Source organism: Egretta garzetta, unplaced genomic scaffold (genome assembly GCF_000687185.1).
Source record: "Egretta garzetta isolate BGI_Z169 unplaced genomic scaffold, ASM68718v1 scaffold640, whole genome shotgun sequence".
Taxonomy (NCBI): domain Eukaryota; kingdom Metazoa; phylum Chordata; class Aves; order Pelecaniformes; family Ardeidae; genus Egretta; species Egretta garzetta.
Genome location: NW_009258264.1, coordinates 150,516 through 164,922, shown reverse-complemented (window position 1 = coordinate 164,922; position 14,407 = coordinate 150,516). Strand labels below are relative to the sequence as shown.

The 14,407-nt window shown below is 51.4% G+C and overlaps 1 protein-coding gene across 8 annotated transcripts in view; it reads right to left on the bottom strand.

Moving 5' to 3' along the window:
* Window positions 1-14,407, bottom strand: part of NFASC (neurofascin) — a 61,445-nt gene that overhangs the window by 10,334 nt on the left and 36,704 nt on the right. For 2 of the 8 annotated variants that reach the window (XM_009646939.1, XM_009647234.1), the window contains one exon: window positions 6,023-6,226. The exons of 4 other annotated variants lie outside the window; for them this stretch is intronic. In XM_009646939.1, the coding sequence (XP_009645234.1) occupies window positions 6,023-6,226 (204 nt within the window). Of the gene's footprint in view, window positions 1-1,439; window positions 1,596-3,526; window positions 3,644-6,022; window positions 6,277-11,172; window positions 11,198-14,407 lie in introns of all 8 variants that reach the window. 2 more of the 8 variants (XM_035900356.1, XM_009647018.2) reach the window with 2 other exon arrangements.

The window sequence follows — 14,407 nt, the reverse complement described above, 5'->3', positions numbered from 1 at the left end:
AGCCTACAGCAGCAGAGCAGTGGGGGGAAAAACCCGGGTGAAAATAAATCCTTTTTGAAAACACAGCTCTCTGCAAAGCCCTGCACGTTCCAGGGGCTGCTTTGCTGTGGATTTGACCACATCGCGGGGTGATGGAGCGGTACGAGGAGGCACATCAGACCTCAGCGCGGGGCAGAGCCAAGGTCGGCGCTTGCTGGTTATTTCTCAGCGTTGGGCAGCGTTAGACACACAAAAATACCAGCAGTTGCCATCTGTCCCTGTGCCATCTTAGCACAGCAGAGAATTACTCGGCGGTGTGAGGGCTTGCCAAATTTTTGGACACCAAATAACATGTGCATAGGGGGCGTGGGGGGAGCCACTGCTCCCCACCTCCCCCTGCAGCATTCCCTTGCTGCGAATTCCATTTTCCTTCTGCACTTCTCAGCAAAGAGACTGGTAAGTGCTTGAGCTTTCCATTACGTGGCTGGATCTGAGCAAAATAATTTCAGTTCTTTGAAAATCACAGCCTCTACCTACTACATCTGTCGGTGTGGGCTGCTCTGAGTGTTGCTTGCTCCTTGGTTTTGCAGCGCAGTGTTTAGACCCGTGCTTTGACAGACGCTGCGCACAGATTCCTACGGCAAAACCCCCGGGTGAATACAAAGGAAGCTACGGCTGTTTTGAATTACTGAAACTCAGCGAGTGCGAACGGTGAAGTTTTATAAATGCGTAAAGCCCGATTCAATACCTGTGGAAGTTGGTAAGGGTATTTCTCTGGCATTCGCTGGGCGGTGTGGGAAGCCCGTAATTAGAAAGCGGTAAAAATCACTCAGGTGCTAAACCTGGAAAATTGGTTGTGCAATTAAATGCGAAGTTGCCAGAGGAAACATACCTGCAGGGTGGAAAGCCCTACGTGTGCTCCACACGTGGCTTTGACCGAGGTCTTCCACCAACACCGTGTTCCACCTCCTCCCAGTCCTGCCCCTCGCCTGCATCCCATCACCAGTATCTCTCCGCCTGCCCCTTTGCTCCCGTAATTGCGCCATAACCTGGAGCCAGCCACGTGCACGCTCTCCGGGACCAAAGCAACCGCCGCGAGCAGCAACGCGCGTGTGAAAGTGCAAACACGCGGTGGCAGGGCTTCAAGCAAGCCGCATGACCTCATGAGCATGTTCTCTGCCCCCCTTAAAGACCCTTCCCTTCAAAGGGACCCCCATCCCCTCCTGGGGGTGTCCTCCTCTGTGCAATGGGGAGCAACCTCCTGGTGATGCTGGGGGTGGCTCTTTAATAAGGGCAGAGATGGGGGGCGGGGAGGGGGGGAGCTGCCGGGGGGGTGGATGAGGGTTGTTCCATGCAGTCATGGTCAAACCACCTCCCACCACCACGCGAATGACGTCGGCGGTGATGGATGTGACATGCCTCGGAAACGCGCCCCGCGGCGGGGCTGAAGCCCCTCTCACCTGAGCTGGTGGTAAAGGTTATGTACGAGTGTTCGCTGGGGCTAGACCATATGGGGAACACCCACAGCTTGTACATCATTCCCGGCGTCAGATTCGCCAGCTGCACAGAGGAAGGGGTCTGAGCTTTTACAGGGATAGATTTCTCTGTCTTGTTACCTGAGAAACAGAAACCGCACATCAAACCCAGCCGCAGGAGGCTCGGAGAGATTACCGTGTTGACACTGCAGGCAATGCATTCTGCTATCCCTAGCTGCTGAGCAGAAATAATACAGCTTGATGGTCAAGGAGCTATTAACGGCTTCATGATTATTACTCACTGAGAATAGAAGAAAATCAGTGATGCAGGAATATGGTGTGGGTTTTGCTGCATCCCTGCTTGCTCTACCAGAAAAAATACCGGTAGCTACTCAGATCTCTCCCTACTTTCAAAATCCAATAGGTCCTTTATCTGCCCAGCCTCAGGTCTGGATATTTGGGTCTTTACCACAAAAGGTCTGGAATTTAGCTGGTCCCGCTCAGCTGGGTGAAGGTGCTACAGGACTCAGTAAAGGAGCCAATTCTTATGCTTTTGGGAGGGTTATCTGGGCACCAGGTTTGCTGGTAGGTTAAGGAGGCTTTGCATGAGCTGGATGTTGCGTTAAGACTGCTCGCCCCAGCAGGCAGAGTGCTGCTTTTGGGGGTGAGATGGGTCTTAGCCCTTCGGCTCAAGGGGGGATGCGTGTGGGCTGATGGCTCTCAGGCTCTGTCCAAGGATGACCTGTTCTTTGCACCGTGCTGGCAATCAGTTGCTGATGAGCTTAATGCTGAGCTTTAAACCATTGAATTCTAAGCAAGCCCACAGCGGGGCTTTGATTTGTGGCTCTGGAGGTGTGCGCCTCCCAGTCCGGCGGTGCTGTGGGGGAGGGGAAATGGGGCTTTGAGGCCCAAAGCACGCTGCTTGCTTCAAACGGCACCAGAAGGGGAGGAGAGCCGTGGCTGTTTGGAAGGGCTGAAATCTCTGAGATTTCCTCCCTCTTGTCCAGGTCCTGCTGAGGCTATCCCAAGGCACAGCTCGGCACGTGGGCTCTGGAAGGGCATCACCTGCGCTCCATGCTTCCAGTGATGGGGAAAACCCAGGGCTGGCAGCGGGTGATTTGGGAGCTGGGGTACTTGGCATTTAGGGCTTGGAAAGCTGATGTGCATCCTGAATTATGGAAACCAGATCAGAAGCGGGGAGGCTGAGCCTAGCCCAGCCCACGCTGCCTAACTAAGGCTGCAGAGCAAGACGAGGCACTGGCTGGGCATTAGAAGTTGTTTCAAGGAGAAAGCAAGGTCATCCCTTAAACAAAGTTGTAAAAGACCAAAAGTGGTTTGTTGTTAATGATTGCACCTAGTTGGTTTATTTGAAATGCCAATATAAGACCAGCGTACCAGATGATGTGAGGGCTGAAACGGCTGGGAAATAAAGTCAGAGATAAGCAGTAGTCATCACTGCCTATCTATTAAAAAAACCCAAAGTAACCGACCAACAACATGTAAACATCTTCTCTAAACAAGTACTAAAACCAGAGATACTGGCTTTGAGTTTCCAGGCTAAGTACGTAGCCTTACAATCTTAAGAGACAACGATACCCGATACAACAGGAGGTTTGGGATCATAGATGATTCTGCCAACTCCAGGTTCAAGGAGCCCGCCTTCAAAGGCATTTAAAACTGCTCTCCAGTTTATGTAGCTTTAATTCATTTTCTCTTAAAGTTTTGTCCCCTTTATATATATATTTTTAAGGGTCTTTACGTTGTGGCTGCATACAGTCCAGCTCAACGAACAGTTCACAAGCAAACAGCCTTGCTCATCTGTGTTTGATAAACGTCTCGTGACAGCCAGTGCGAGGAGGAGGAATCGCTTGTGAATCACCGGGACTAGCGCTGGTGCACCCTAAACAGCCACGGCCATGCCCTGCCTTTTCCTCTCCCATCCTCCACGTGGCCATAGAGCATCATCCCACTCGCAGTAATTAAGACCAAGTACTAGGTTGCAACCGTGGGAGCTGGCAGGATCTCTAATGGCATCACCACCCTATAGAGTCCCCACGCGATCTGATGCTTACTGGTGATATACTTAACCACAAAGTCAGTTCCTGCAGAGTAATTGTGGCTCCAGGTGATGTTTGCCCAGTTACTATTAGCCATAGCTCTTATGTCCCATATGGACGATCCATTGGTGGCTGGTGGACAGGTTAGAACAGGAGTTAGTATTTTGGATTATACACGAATGAGACCTCATCTAGCACCTGGTGTTGGTAAAACCTTACAAAATCATCCCTGAAGTTAAAGCTTTGATCTTAACCTACGAGCGTGCCTAAGGATGTATTTGTTCCGTTCATTTGGATTATACACGAATGAGACCTCATCTAGCATCTGGTGTTGGTAAAACCTTACAAAATCATCCCTTAACCTACGAGCGTGCCTAAGGACATATTTGTTCCATTTGAGATCCTTAACTTTAAACTTTTGGGGGAAGTTTGGGAGTAGAAGCTCCTTGCGTATTGGTGTTTAAGTCCAACTGCGCTCAGCTTATCTTTGGAGTCTGAAGGCTTCTGTGGCACATCCCTGAGGATTTTGGTCAGCAGGGGAATCTCCTGGCTAAACTCGTGCCTGAACGGACGTGGGAGACGCATGCATGAGCACCCATGGACTCACTGCCACAACCAAGAAGGAAAGACTGGGCTAGAATATTGTCATGGTACTGGGTCTAGAGACAGCCAGTGGGGCAATGAAGTCACTCGTTTCTGATTTTGAAGTTAAGGATTGTCGACGTTGCTTTGGAGAGCGGATGAGCTTCATTTCTAGTGAAGTAGAGCTAATCCACGAGTTTAGCGAGCGTTTAAGAGACGTTGGGTAAGTTATGCCTATGTTTGATTATTATGATGATGATAATTATTATTAATTCACTTCAGGGTGTAGCTCAGGTTTCGGCTTGACAAAGCACACATTAATAACTGCAGTCCCTGGGACGAGGCCAGCTAGGCGACTTTTAGGACATTGCAAGGACCTGAGGCCGTGGGGTCGGGGACGTGACCTAGAATCCCTCTTACAAATACAACCTGTGCTGCCACACGGTTGCCCTGTCTGCCCGCATTACGGCTCAGCCTCTTCCCTCGTGTCCCCAGGGTGGGTTGGGACACGCACGGTTCCTCTTGCAGCTCCTATTTTCCTCCCGTCTCCTCTCCCTGCTCGGCGCGCGCCTCGCTGCTTAATTGCCTATGTTCAATTAGCAATGTTTTCCCAGGCAGTCAATAGCGACTGCGTTGTGGTAGCAATTTGGCATCGTTACCAAGACCTCCCATGCAGCAGTGAAGCTGCGTCCGTGCGTCTTGCACCAGTTTTTAAGCTGGTTTTGCTTTATCTGGATGTGCCGTTAGCAGCCCTGAGGAGCCTGAGGCCTCTCTGGCCGGGGAGGCACGTGGTGCTGGGAGCTGGGATACAAATCCACGTTTCTCAGTTCAGGTCCGCGTCTTTAATAACCAAATTAGCGCGGAGCAGGAAACGTGCTGCTGATTTGCAAATCTGTTTTACTGTGGAGTATCAGGTGGAGCCTGGTCCTCCCAGCACAGGCTTTTGATGATGTTTTTATTTTTTTAGCCATCCTGAGCTAATGATATAAAGGGGTCTGAGCTGCTTTAATCGAATTCCTTGAGTTAAATGGGTGTCAACTTTAATATTCAGTATTATTATCATCTCCTTTCCCTCTTTATGAAGAGTTAACAAGGATTTCTGAGCTTTTGCACTTGCGTTTTTGAGTGTGTCCTATCCAGCTACATAACTGAATTATTTTGATTGCGTTCCCTTTTGCTACCAGCTTGACTTGGTTTTTAATAACCTGAATACAACTATCGTTAATGATTTATTAACCGTAGATACCATTATAGCAGTGCTTTAAAAACAAGGCTCACCATCTCTCTGTATCTATTGGTAAAACACGCATGGTAGAGAATATTCCTCCACCAAAACAGAGCTCGATCATCCCGTTCTAGCTGATTGCATGCGAAGTTTATCTTGACCTGAGAAATACCTGGCACACACCTGCGTGTTGTACCTCAAGCGCTTCCCCAGCTCTCCCGTGGGCTACGGCTTGGTTACACCACAAAGAGCAGTAGCATAAACCAAAAGACTCGTATACATGATGACAGGTCTCTTAGCTAACAGCTGATGTGCTAAATCTGAAGTGGCACCTTCTATAATAGTAACAGAACCCCTTTTTAATGGCGATAAGATAGGAGATAATACTTTTGAGAGCTTTTGTGGGGTCTCCCACCTCCTTCCCAAACACTGAAGCTAATTCGGCATCACGACACCCCGGGGAGGGCTGCGTTATCCCCAAGACTGAGACCAGGAGGCTGGCACAGAGACCACCAGACCCCCAAATTGCTGAGAGCCACCTCGATTCCTGAGCCTGTGCCACCTCCAGCTCCTCGCAACGCCATTCCCAGAGCGCGGGATGCCTTAAATTTTGCCTCTGCCCGTTCTTAATCCTTGCTCTGAGCAAGACGCGGGGAAGGTGCCAGTAGGGTTAGAGGGGTTAGAGGAAAAGGAAAGCGCAGTACCCAACTCCTGCTTTGTGGTGGCTGCCGGAGCCCTCTCTGTCGCTGTTGTAGTGCTTGCGACGGTGGTGGCGGGTAGCGTGGTGGCGGCTGTGGTGGTGGTGGTAGTTGTGTCGGTAGTTGTGGTAGTTGTGTCGGTAGTTGTGGTAGTTGGGGTGGTTGTAGTACTGGTTAGACCGATTGTAGTTGGAGGCAACCCAGTTGCAGCTGGGAGAGGGAAACACTGGCTTTTTAGATGAGGTGATGTCTCCTCGGGGCTTGCGCTCACCATCCCCGACGGCTGGACACGCCGGCACGCGAGAGAAAGCAGAGCAGCACAGCACAGAGACGGGGGGACCGGGGAGGAAGGCAGCAAACGGCACTGGGAAACGTGAGGCTGAACCCCTTTTCCCATCCCCGTCCCCGTGCAGAGATGGCCACGCGCCCGGCTGAGGGGCAGGGAGCGATGCTGGGGGCGAAGAGGGGCAGCAAGCGGGGGGCTGCCCCCGGCAAGCTGCTCCTGAGCACCCCACCGCCTGCACCCACGGTTTGATCCCTTTCCCAGGGCCGAAGGACCTGCTTCTCTTCTGCCTTTGCTCTGCTGCTGGTGCCCCCCACCACCCCGGGCTTAAATCGCATGGAGGGCGTGGGAGGAGGAAGGTGAGGGGGGTTTTGGGGGTGCACAGGGCAGGCTGTCCTCGCCCCATCGTCCCCCCGGCGCAGAGCTGCGCTGAGAGCACTTGGGGCTCCCTGAAATAAGAAACAGGGTTTATCTCTAAAGAAAACAGAATAATCCCATTTGTCGTGGGCCAGGCAAGTCACAAGTGCCTGAATGCAGCCATCCCTGTGCTACACCTCCAGCATTTTTGAGCTGCCCATGCAGCCTGCAGCTTCCCAGCCCTTTCCTTCCCGGCTGTCTCTGCGCTAACGCTGCAGGCTGGCGATGGAGCCGCCTTAGCATGAACGTGGATTTTAGCGTAGGTGAGTGATGGATGGTACTTTGCCATCACTGCCCCTCACAATTTACATTTAACTCAGGACGAAGGGGTTGGCACACCCCAAGCTGTCCGGAGGGGTGGGAAAGTCTGAGCAATTTGTTTTCTAAATAGCCCCCCACATCTCGCCCCATGCGGTATTTCCAGAGCAGAGGGGTAAATGGGCACTTTACGCACACCCCCCGCAGCGTGGTTGAGAGAGTCCTGAACACCACCGGCGGGGAGCGCGTTGGCTTGGACCTGAAAACCTGCCAGCCAAAACTGCAGCCGAATTGCTGCTTAAACTGCGTAAGGGAGATGAGCGGGGCTTTACCCCGTGATGCTTGCGTTGGATTAGATTGACTTACTCTTACTGTAGATCAGGGGATGACAAACTCCCCTCTTAGGCAAATGAAACCGTCTACTTTAAATATCCCCCGCAAACAAGAATAGCTCTAGGAGAGTGCTTTAAAAGGTGTCCCAGAACAGAGCCAGGGCTTGCTTTTTCACCAAGTCCATCCTCCAGGAGAGCCAACCCCTAAAACCTCAGCCCCTCCAGAGATCCAAAAGCAGAGAAGAGCAGTAGGTCGCTCAGCCCATCCCCCCACCCACCACAGCTGCAATAAACCCACAGTTACCGGCACATCCCAAAAACATCAGCCCACCCCAGCGCGTGCCCGGGGCGCAGCGCGTCCTCTCCGCGGGGAGGGGGGGGATGGAGATGGTGGTGACAGGGAGGGGACCCTGGGGGGGAAATGGCACGGCTTTGTCCTCGGGTGTTTGTAGGTAGCAAAGCTCTCTCCAACCGCACCCAGCCCCGGCAATCGGGGTGCTGGGGCTTTTGCTGTTCTGCATTTCTTTCACCCGGTTACTTCGCTGTGGCCTGAGGCTATAAGTTACAAAAGCCTTTCTTGGGTTGTGAAGTATTAACATCCATCTTTGCTGATTCATGGCGGGTTTTTTGGAAGGTTAAGAGATTAGTGGCACTAGGTTAATATCGCCATTAACCCGGTTAAGCTGCAGCTCCTGAAGAGGTTTGCAGTGTACACAAACAGCACCGCAGACACTGGTTATGAGCTAACGCAGGCTCAGGGTTTCCCCTGGGAATCCCTGCCCCCCCCCGAAGGAAAACGGGACCTAACAAGGCACAAAGTAACTTGCCGAAAGGCAGGAGCCGGTGGGAAACCTCGTACAGCCCCCAGCTCCCAGGCCTGTTCCACATCTCTGCACCGTGCCTCTCCCGCACAGCACCCTCGAGGACTGGCTGCAGCACCGATACCACAGCTTTAGCAGGAGAGATTTGGGTTTAATGCCCCTCTAGACCCTCGATGGGCAGAGATTATCTGGGATCCATCAAAGCTTCGCTGTCCCCCATGTAGGCTATCATCCGTACGTGATACACGCAGACGCACGTGCACGCGGGTGAAGCTGCGGTGCCAAGACCCTCCTGGATGCTGAGTTGACCGAAGCGATCAGCATCGGTCTGAGCTGTGCTGCTCAGCTCTGGCCGAGAGCGATGCCAGGCAGGATTTGCCCACACCACTCTGGTGGAAGCCACCCCCGAGAGCAGGGCTACCACATCGCATCAGGATAATGCGGGTTTGCTTCCAAGCGGGGTCCCTGCGTGAGATTGAGGAGGGCGGGTGTTGGTGCCGGGGATAAAAATGATCCCGGCAGGACTAGGAACAGGTAAAAAGTGGGATCGGGTGAGTCTGGAATGCAATAGTTCAGAGAGGGGAGGATGGGGAGAGCGTCTGTGGCGGGGGGCAGGACGGGACGGGGCGGTGGGAAGGCGGCACTGCGGCCGGCCGGGGCTCCCGCAGCCATGGGGGGATGGAGCCCTAAGCTGCCCCGGGATTCAAAGCCACAGCCTCATTTGTGTCTGAATATGAAATGCATGCGGGAGAAAAGCTCAGCTGGGAGGTTTGGTGGAGAGAAGATAAAGGGTCATTTTCTAAGCTTTGAAATCCATCCCCTAATGAGAGCTGATTTCGGTCTGGGGGGAGATAAAGGTGGGTTTTGACAGAGATCAGAGTGGTCGGCATCCCCTGAAGAAAAGGGCACCCTGCCACGGGGAGCAGCAGGGAGCAGCCTGCGCGGGGCCATGGCCCTTCCCCGGGGTCCCCCACTCGCTGCCCACCGTGTTGGGGCTAACGAAGGAGCGACAGATCACTGCGCCTGGCAGCAAGATGGGGGGACGGGGGTGATGGAGGGCCGGGCTGGCATTTCCAGAACTGCTCATTCTGAAAAATCTAGAAATCACACACATCCTTCTAAAACTGTGCTTACAATGCCTCCTTGGGTAAAGCTTCTGAGCTTTGCAGAGTAGCTGAATTTATTTTTCTGCATTCCCAATGTGAGGTTCACTCAAGGGCTTTAACAACAGTTGTCCCCAGTTTCAGTACAGGACCGAGCATCTGGCGTTTGTGTGGTGGGGAAAAAAATTCCCCCCCCTCTCTGAAAGCAGGAGGCGATGCAGAGAAGGGGCTGCCACCTTCCCAATTGCAGCACCCTGAAAACCAGTGCCTCAAGCAGGCTTGAAATTGCCCCAGTACACACAGGAAACGCAGAGTAGAAGTCAGCAACAGCAATTCCCGTTCTCCTTGCTCCCACCGTAGCCTAACCCGTCTTCCTGGAAACATCTAAACGACCACTCAGCTCATTAACGGGCCCCATCTTTGCAAGGCAGAGATTGCTTTTTCTGTCTGCAAGATGCATTACCCTTTCAGGTAATGGAGACCGAGGGGCACGGTGGGAGGAGATCTGCTGCTATAATGGACAGGGGCTGCAGCAGTCTGGCGGTAGCAATTAATAGGCTAAGTAATGAGGGAGATGCTTGCAGCAGGACGGCTGTGCTCTTTGCCGCAGCTTGGCTCCTCTGCCCATGAATGGACCAGTAAAAGGGAGCCCAAACCTTAGACAAAAACTGTGTGAGGCTCAGCTTCGGGCCAAAATAAAACAACAACTGAGAGGAAGGATCATAAAAGCAAAAGGGGGATATTTAAAGAGGGAGCCTCTTAAGAGAGGGACTCGAGTCCTGTTCTGAGTAGTCTAGTTGTTCAGTAGTTGCTGGGGTTTTTTGCAAATACAGGAAACAATACCCATCCCTGCTGCTCTTTAATTATTTAAAGGTGCTTTTAATGTGTTGTTAGGCTGTAGTAACAGCTTTCCCTTGGGTGTGTCTACAAAATAATTGGGCTTGGAGAAATTGGATTAATTTTTCATGAATTTTGATAATTAGCCAAATACGTTTTCAGAGATTTTTTTTTTGGTTTCTTCTCACCCTCTCCCAGTTTTTAACAATAGAAGGAAATTGAAAAGTCTTTACCATAAAGCATTCCAAATCTGATGGTAGCTCTAAGAAATTCAGGAATAGAAAGGGGCAATTGAGCAGCCTCTGGAGGAGCGGGGTCAGCAGTTCTCTGTTTCTGCTGCCGTCCATTTCTAAAACGAACAATGGGATCTTTCTCCTCCGATCACTAATTACGGAGAGACAAGAAGGGATCAGAGAAAATGTTTTTTTGCCTTAAAGTCTAAGACCAATTCTCTTCATGGTCCCTAAAGAAGTTTTCCATACACAAAGGTAGTGTAGGATCCAGTTTTGATTTTTTTTCCTCATTCATAGCATAAATGAGAGCCCTTTTTAGATGCCTTCTCTATTCCCAAACCACCTCTCCCTTTGTCCAGGTCTGGCTTAGGATTGCCCTTCACTTTGCTTTCATCAAGCTGGTCCAGTTTCTCATACACATACAAACCCCTAGATATGTAAAGTTACCTTTTCATATTTTTTTTAGTGCCAGCAGCCCGTGGCAAAGAGCTTTTACTGCAATTTAAGACAACTTTCACAAAATCTAGGTCACTGAGCGGCGATGAATCTTCTAGGAAAGGTCAAGCAGTATTTCAGTGGACCCCTGTACTTGTTAGGAAGAGCGCCAGCCTCTTGGGACAAACACAGTTGTGCAACGGCTCCCACCCCGTGTCCTAACGAGAGATGACGTCCAGCTCAAGAGCGAGCCGAAGATGTGTGCTGGACCTTGCCGGGGCGTACGCTGCCTGGGTTGCTCTTGCTGAAGTGCGGCACGGTAAGGAAGCCGTGGACGGGCACTGAACGACCTGCTACCCCACTTACTGACTCTGAGACATCATTCAGCTCTGACCTATCTTTTCACTTTACTGTTTCTCCTAGCAGAAGGTAAAAACCAGAGGGGTGGGGGACCAGTGGCCTCTGGTCTGGTAGAATTATCCTTTAAATGGCAATTCCTTCATCTAGCTTCCAGTGGTATAAGAAATCATGCCTGAAATGATACGGTGCCGGAAGGATAAAGAGATCATGTTGTGTTTTCAAAGTTCAGCACTGCAAGTACAAAAGTACTTTAAGAAGGTGATCCTGATCCACAAAGAAAATCCAGATTCTTGTGGGTAAGCTAAGCCCTGGCCAACGTACGAGCTGTAGCAGCAAAACGGCCCTCCCGGACTTGGAGGATCGAGATCCTCTAAGCCAAAAGGTTACGTCCGTTACCACCCAAACCAGACCAATCTGTTACCCCCTTTTTCTTCAGGAAGAGGAAATAGAGTAAGAAAAAGATTGGCATCTACTCAGAAAGGAAAAAAAAAAAAAAAAAAGAAAACCACAAAATAATATTGGGTAGAGAGACATCACTGCAACAAAATAAAAGGAGAAGAAACATCTATAAGGTGGGAAAGCAAAACCTACAGGTGCAGAGAGCAGGTCCTGCACTTGTATCCCTTGGGAAGAGTCTTCCCTAAGAAGCTGTTCCTCCTTGGGAAGCCCCGGCAGCCCCGGGGCCACGTCCAGCAAAGGCAAAGCACGACCTCTTACAGAGCCCTCGGTGCAGGGCAAATGAGTGCTGTTGCTCCAGACCAAAAAGAAAAAAAAGCTTTTCTGCAGCATTCGGGGTGAGTTTTGGCTGGCTGCACTCCCTGGCTGCCGTGAGCCCCCTTCGGAGCTTGGTCCCAGGGCTGTCCCCAGGCAGGGGGGAAGACGCGTCTGCAGCTTTCGTAAGAGGTGGGCGTCCTTCTTTGGGCAACCAGAAGTTGTGCTTATGCTTTGGACTTTGCAGGGTTGACACTGGGTAACTGAGGGTTTGGGTTTTCATGAAAGCAGGTTGAGATGCTGCCCTCCCTCCCCCCGTTACAAGGAAAGGTTTCTCTCTGCTTCAATGCTGCTGCAGAAATTCGCAATCGAGGGCAAAGCCAGCAATAGCCTCGCATGCAGACATGCACAGCGGTGGCACAAACATCATCCTTAACCCTTTCAATGGGCACCTGGAAACAAAAGGATTCTCCTGTACGAAAGCCCTGGCAGCCCTGAAAGAACCTTGGGGAGGTGCCTGGCTTGTGGTGGCCAAAGGGGGCAGCTGCTCCAGCAGCAATATTGCAGGCTCCCGGGTGTAAAAATGCAGCTTAAATAGTGCAGGGCAGAGCCCAGGCAGGCACCACCGAGTCAGGGAGGGCTGGTAAACGTTCTTCTGTATTTCGCAGGGCAGGGATGTTGAAGCTTAAAAGGGCTTTGGCATTAAAAACCTCTTTAACAGGGCAACTTGACTCTCATTTTTGCGTGTACAGTCTGTGGCAGCTGCAGTGTTTGGTGGGTTTGGCTGTCATTAGGCATCGGGGAGGCTGCTAAGCCCTGCTCAGAGATATTTTAATCTTTGCAGCCCCCCGCCCCATGGAGCCTGCCCTAGTCCCTGCTGCCCGCGGGGCTTCGTTGTACCTGCTGGCGTTTTGTATGTCCAATTTAGACTCCTGACATTTCACCTTCCCATTGAAAGGGTTAATGGAGTGCATGCTTAATTGCCAGCACACCCGAGCGAGCGTGGAGTGAGCCTTGCCCCATGCCTGTTACCTCCTCCGGCTGGTACGGTACCTGGGGTTGGCGTGGCTTCAGAGGGCAGCGCCAAGGATAGAGAGGGGAATACGAAGAGAGCATAGAAAAGAAGGGAAGAGAAAACAGAGGAATATATAAAACAACCAGAACACACCAATGAGAGACTTGGGACCACTTGCACACAGTCACCAGAGAGTGGAGAGAGAGGGAATAAATGCATTCGCTACAGCCCAGCACCCTGCTCTGCATCGGAGCCGCTTGCAGAGGGCAGAGGGAGCAGGGACGGCCCCTTGGAGATGGAGATAACCGGTTAAACACACCCCAGCTCGGTTAAACACGCACCAGCTCCGCCGCAGCGATGCCAGTGGTGTCAATTAAGCAAAGCGCTTAAGCAGGTGCTTATATCTGATCCCAGCAAGGACTGGTTTTGGCTCTCGGAAGTTCACCTTAGGTTTTTTTTTTCTAGTGTAATTCTAGCGCTCGTCCTGCCTCGCGTGGGTTGGAGCCCGTGGTGCAGCACATCAGAGAGATGTATTTTATTTAAAATTCTCAGGTGAATGAGTCTGGCAAGCAGAAAACAACCTCTGGGTGCATTAAGGGGTTTAATTTTCTTAATCTGCTTTTTTTTTTTTTAAAATTCCAAATTCATCTTTCGCGTAGCTTTACGCTACGCGAAAGATGAATTTGGAATTTTAAAAAAAAAAAAAAGCAGATTAAGAAAATTAAACCCCTTAATGCACCCAGAGGTTGTTTTCTGCTTGCCAGACTCATTCACCTGAGAATTTTAAATAAAATACATCTCTCTGATGTGCTGCACCACGGGCTCCAACCCACGCGAGGCAGGACGAGCGCTAGAATTACACTAGAAAAAAAAAACCTAAGGTGAACTTCCGAGAGCCAAAACCAGTCCTTGCTGGGATCAGATATAAGCACCTGCTTAAGCGCTTTGCTTAATTGACACCACTGGCATCGCTGCGGCGGAGCTGGTGCGTGTTTAACCGAGCTGGGGTGTGTTTAACCGGTTATCTCCATCTCCAAGGGGCCGTCCCTGCTCCCTCTGCCCTCTGCAAGCGGCTCCGATGCAGAGCAGGGTGCTGGGCTGTAGCGAATGCATTTATTCCCTCTCTCTCCACTCTCTGGTGACTGTGTGCAAGTGGTCCCAAGTCTCTCATTGGTGTGTTCTGGTTGTTTTATATATTCCTCTGTTTTCTCTTCCCTTCTTTTCTATGCTCTCTTCGTATTCCCCTCTCTATCCTTGGCGCTGCCCTCTGAAGCCACGCCAACCCCAGGTACCGTACCAGCCGGAGGAGGTAACAGGCATGGGGCAAGGCTCACTCCACGCTCGCTCGGGTGTGCTGGCAATTAAGCATGCACTCCATTAACCCTTTCAATGGGAAGGTGAAATGTCAGGAGTCTAAATTGGACATACGAAACGCCAGCAGGTACAACGAAGCCCCGCGGGCAGCAGGGACTAGGGCAGGCTCCATGGGGCGGGGGGCTGCAAAGATTAAAATATCTCTGAGCAGGGCTTAGCAGCCTCCCCGATGCCTAATGACAGCCAAACCCACCAAACACTGCAGACGCCAC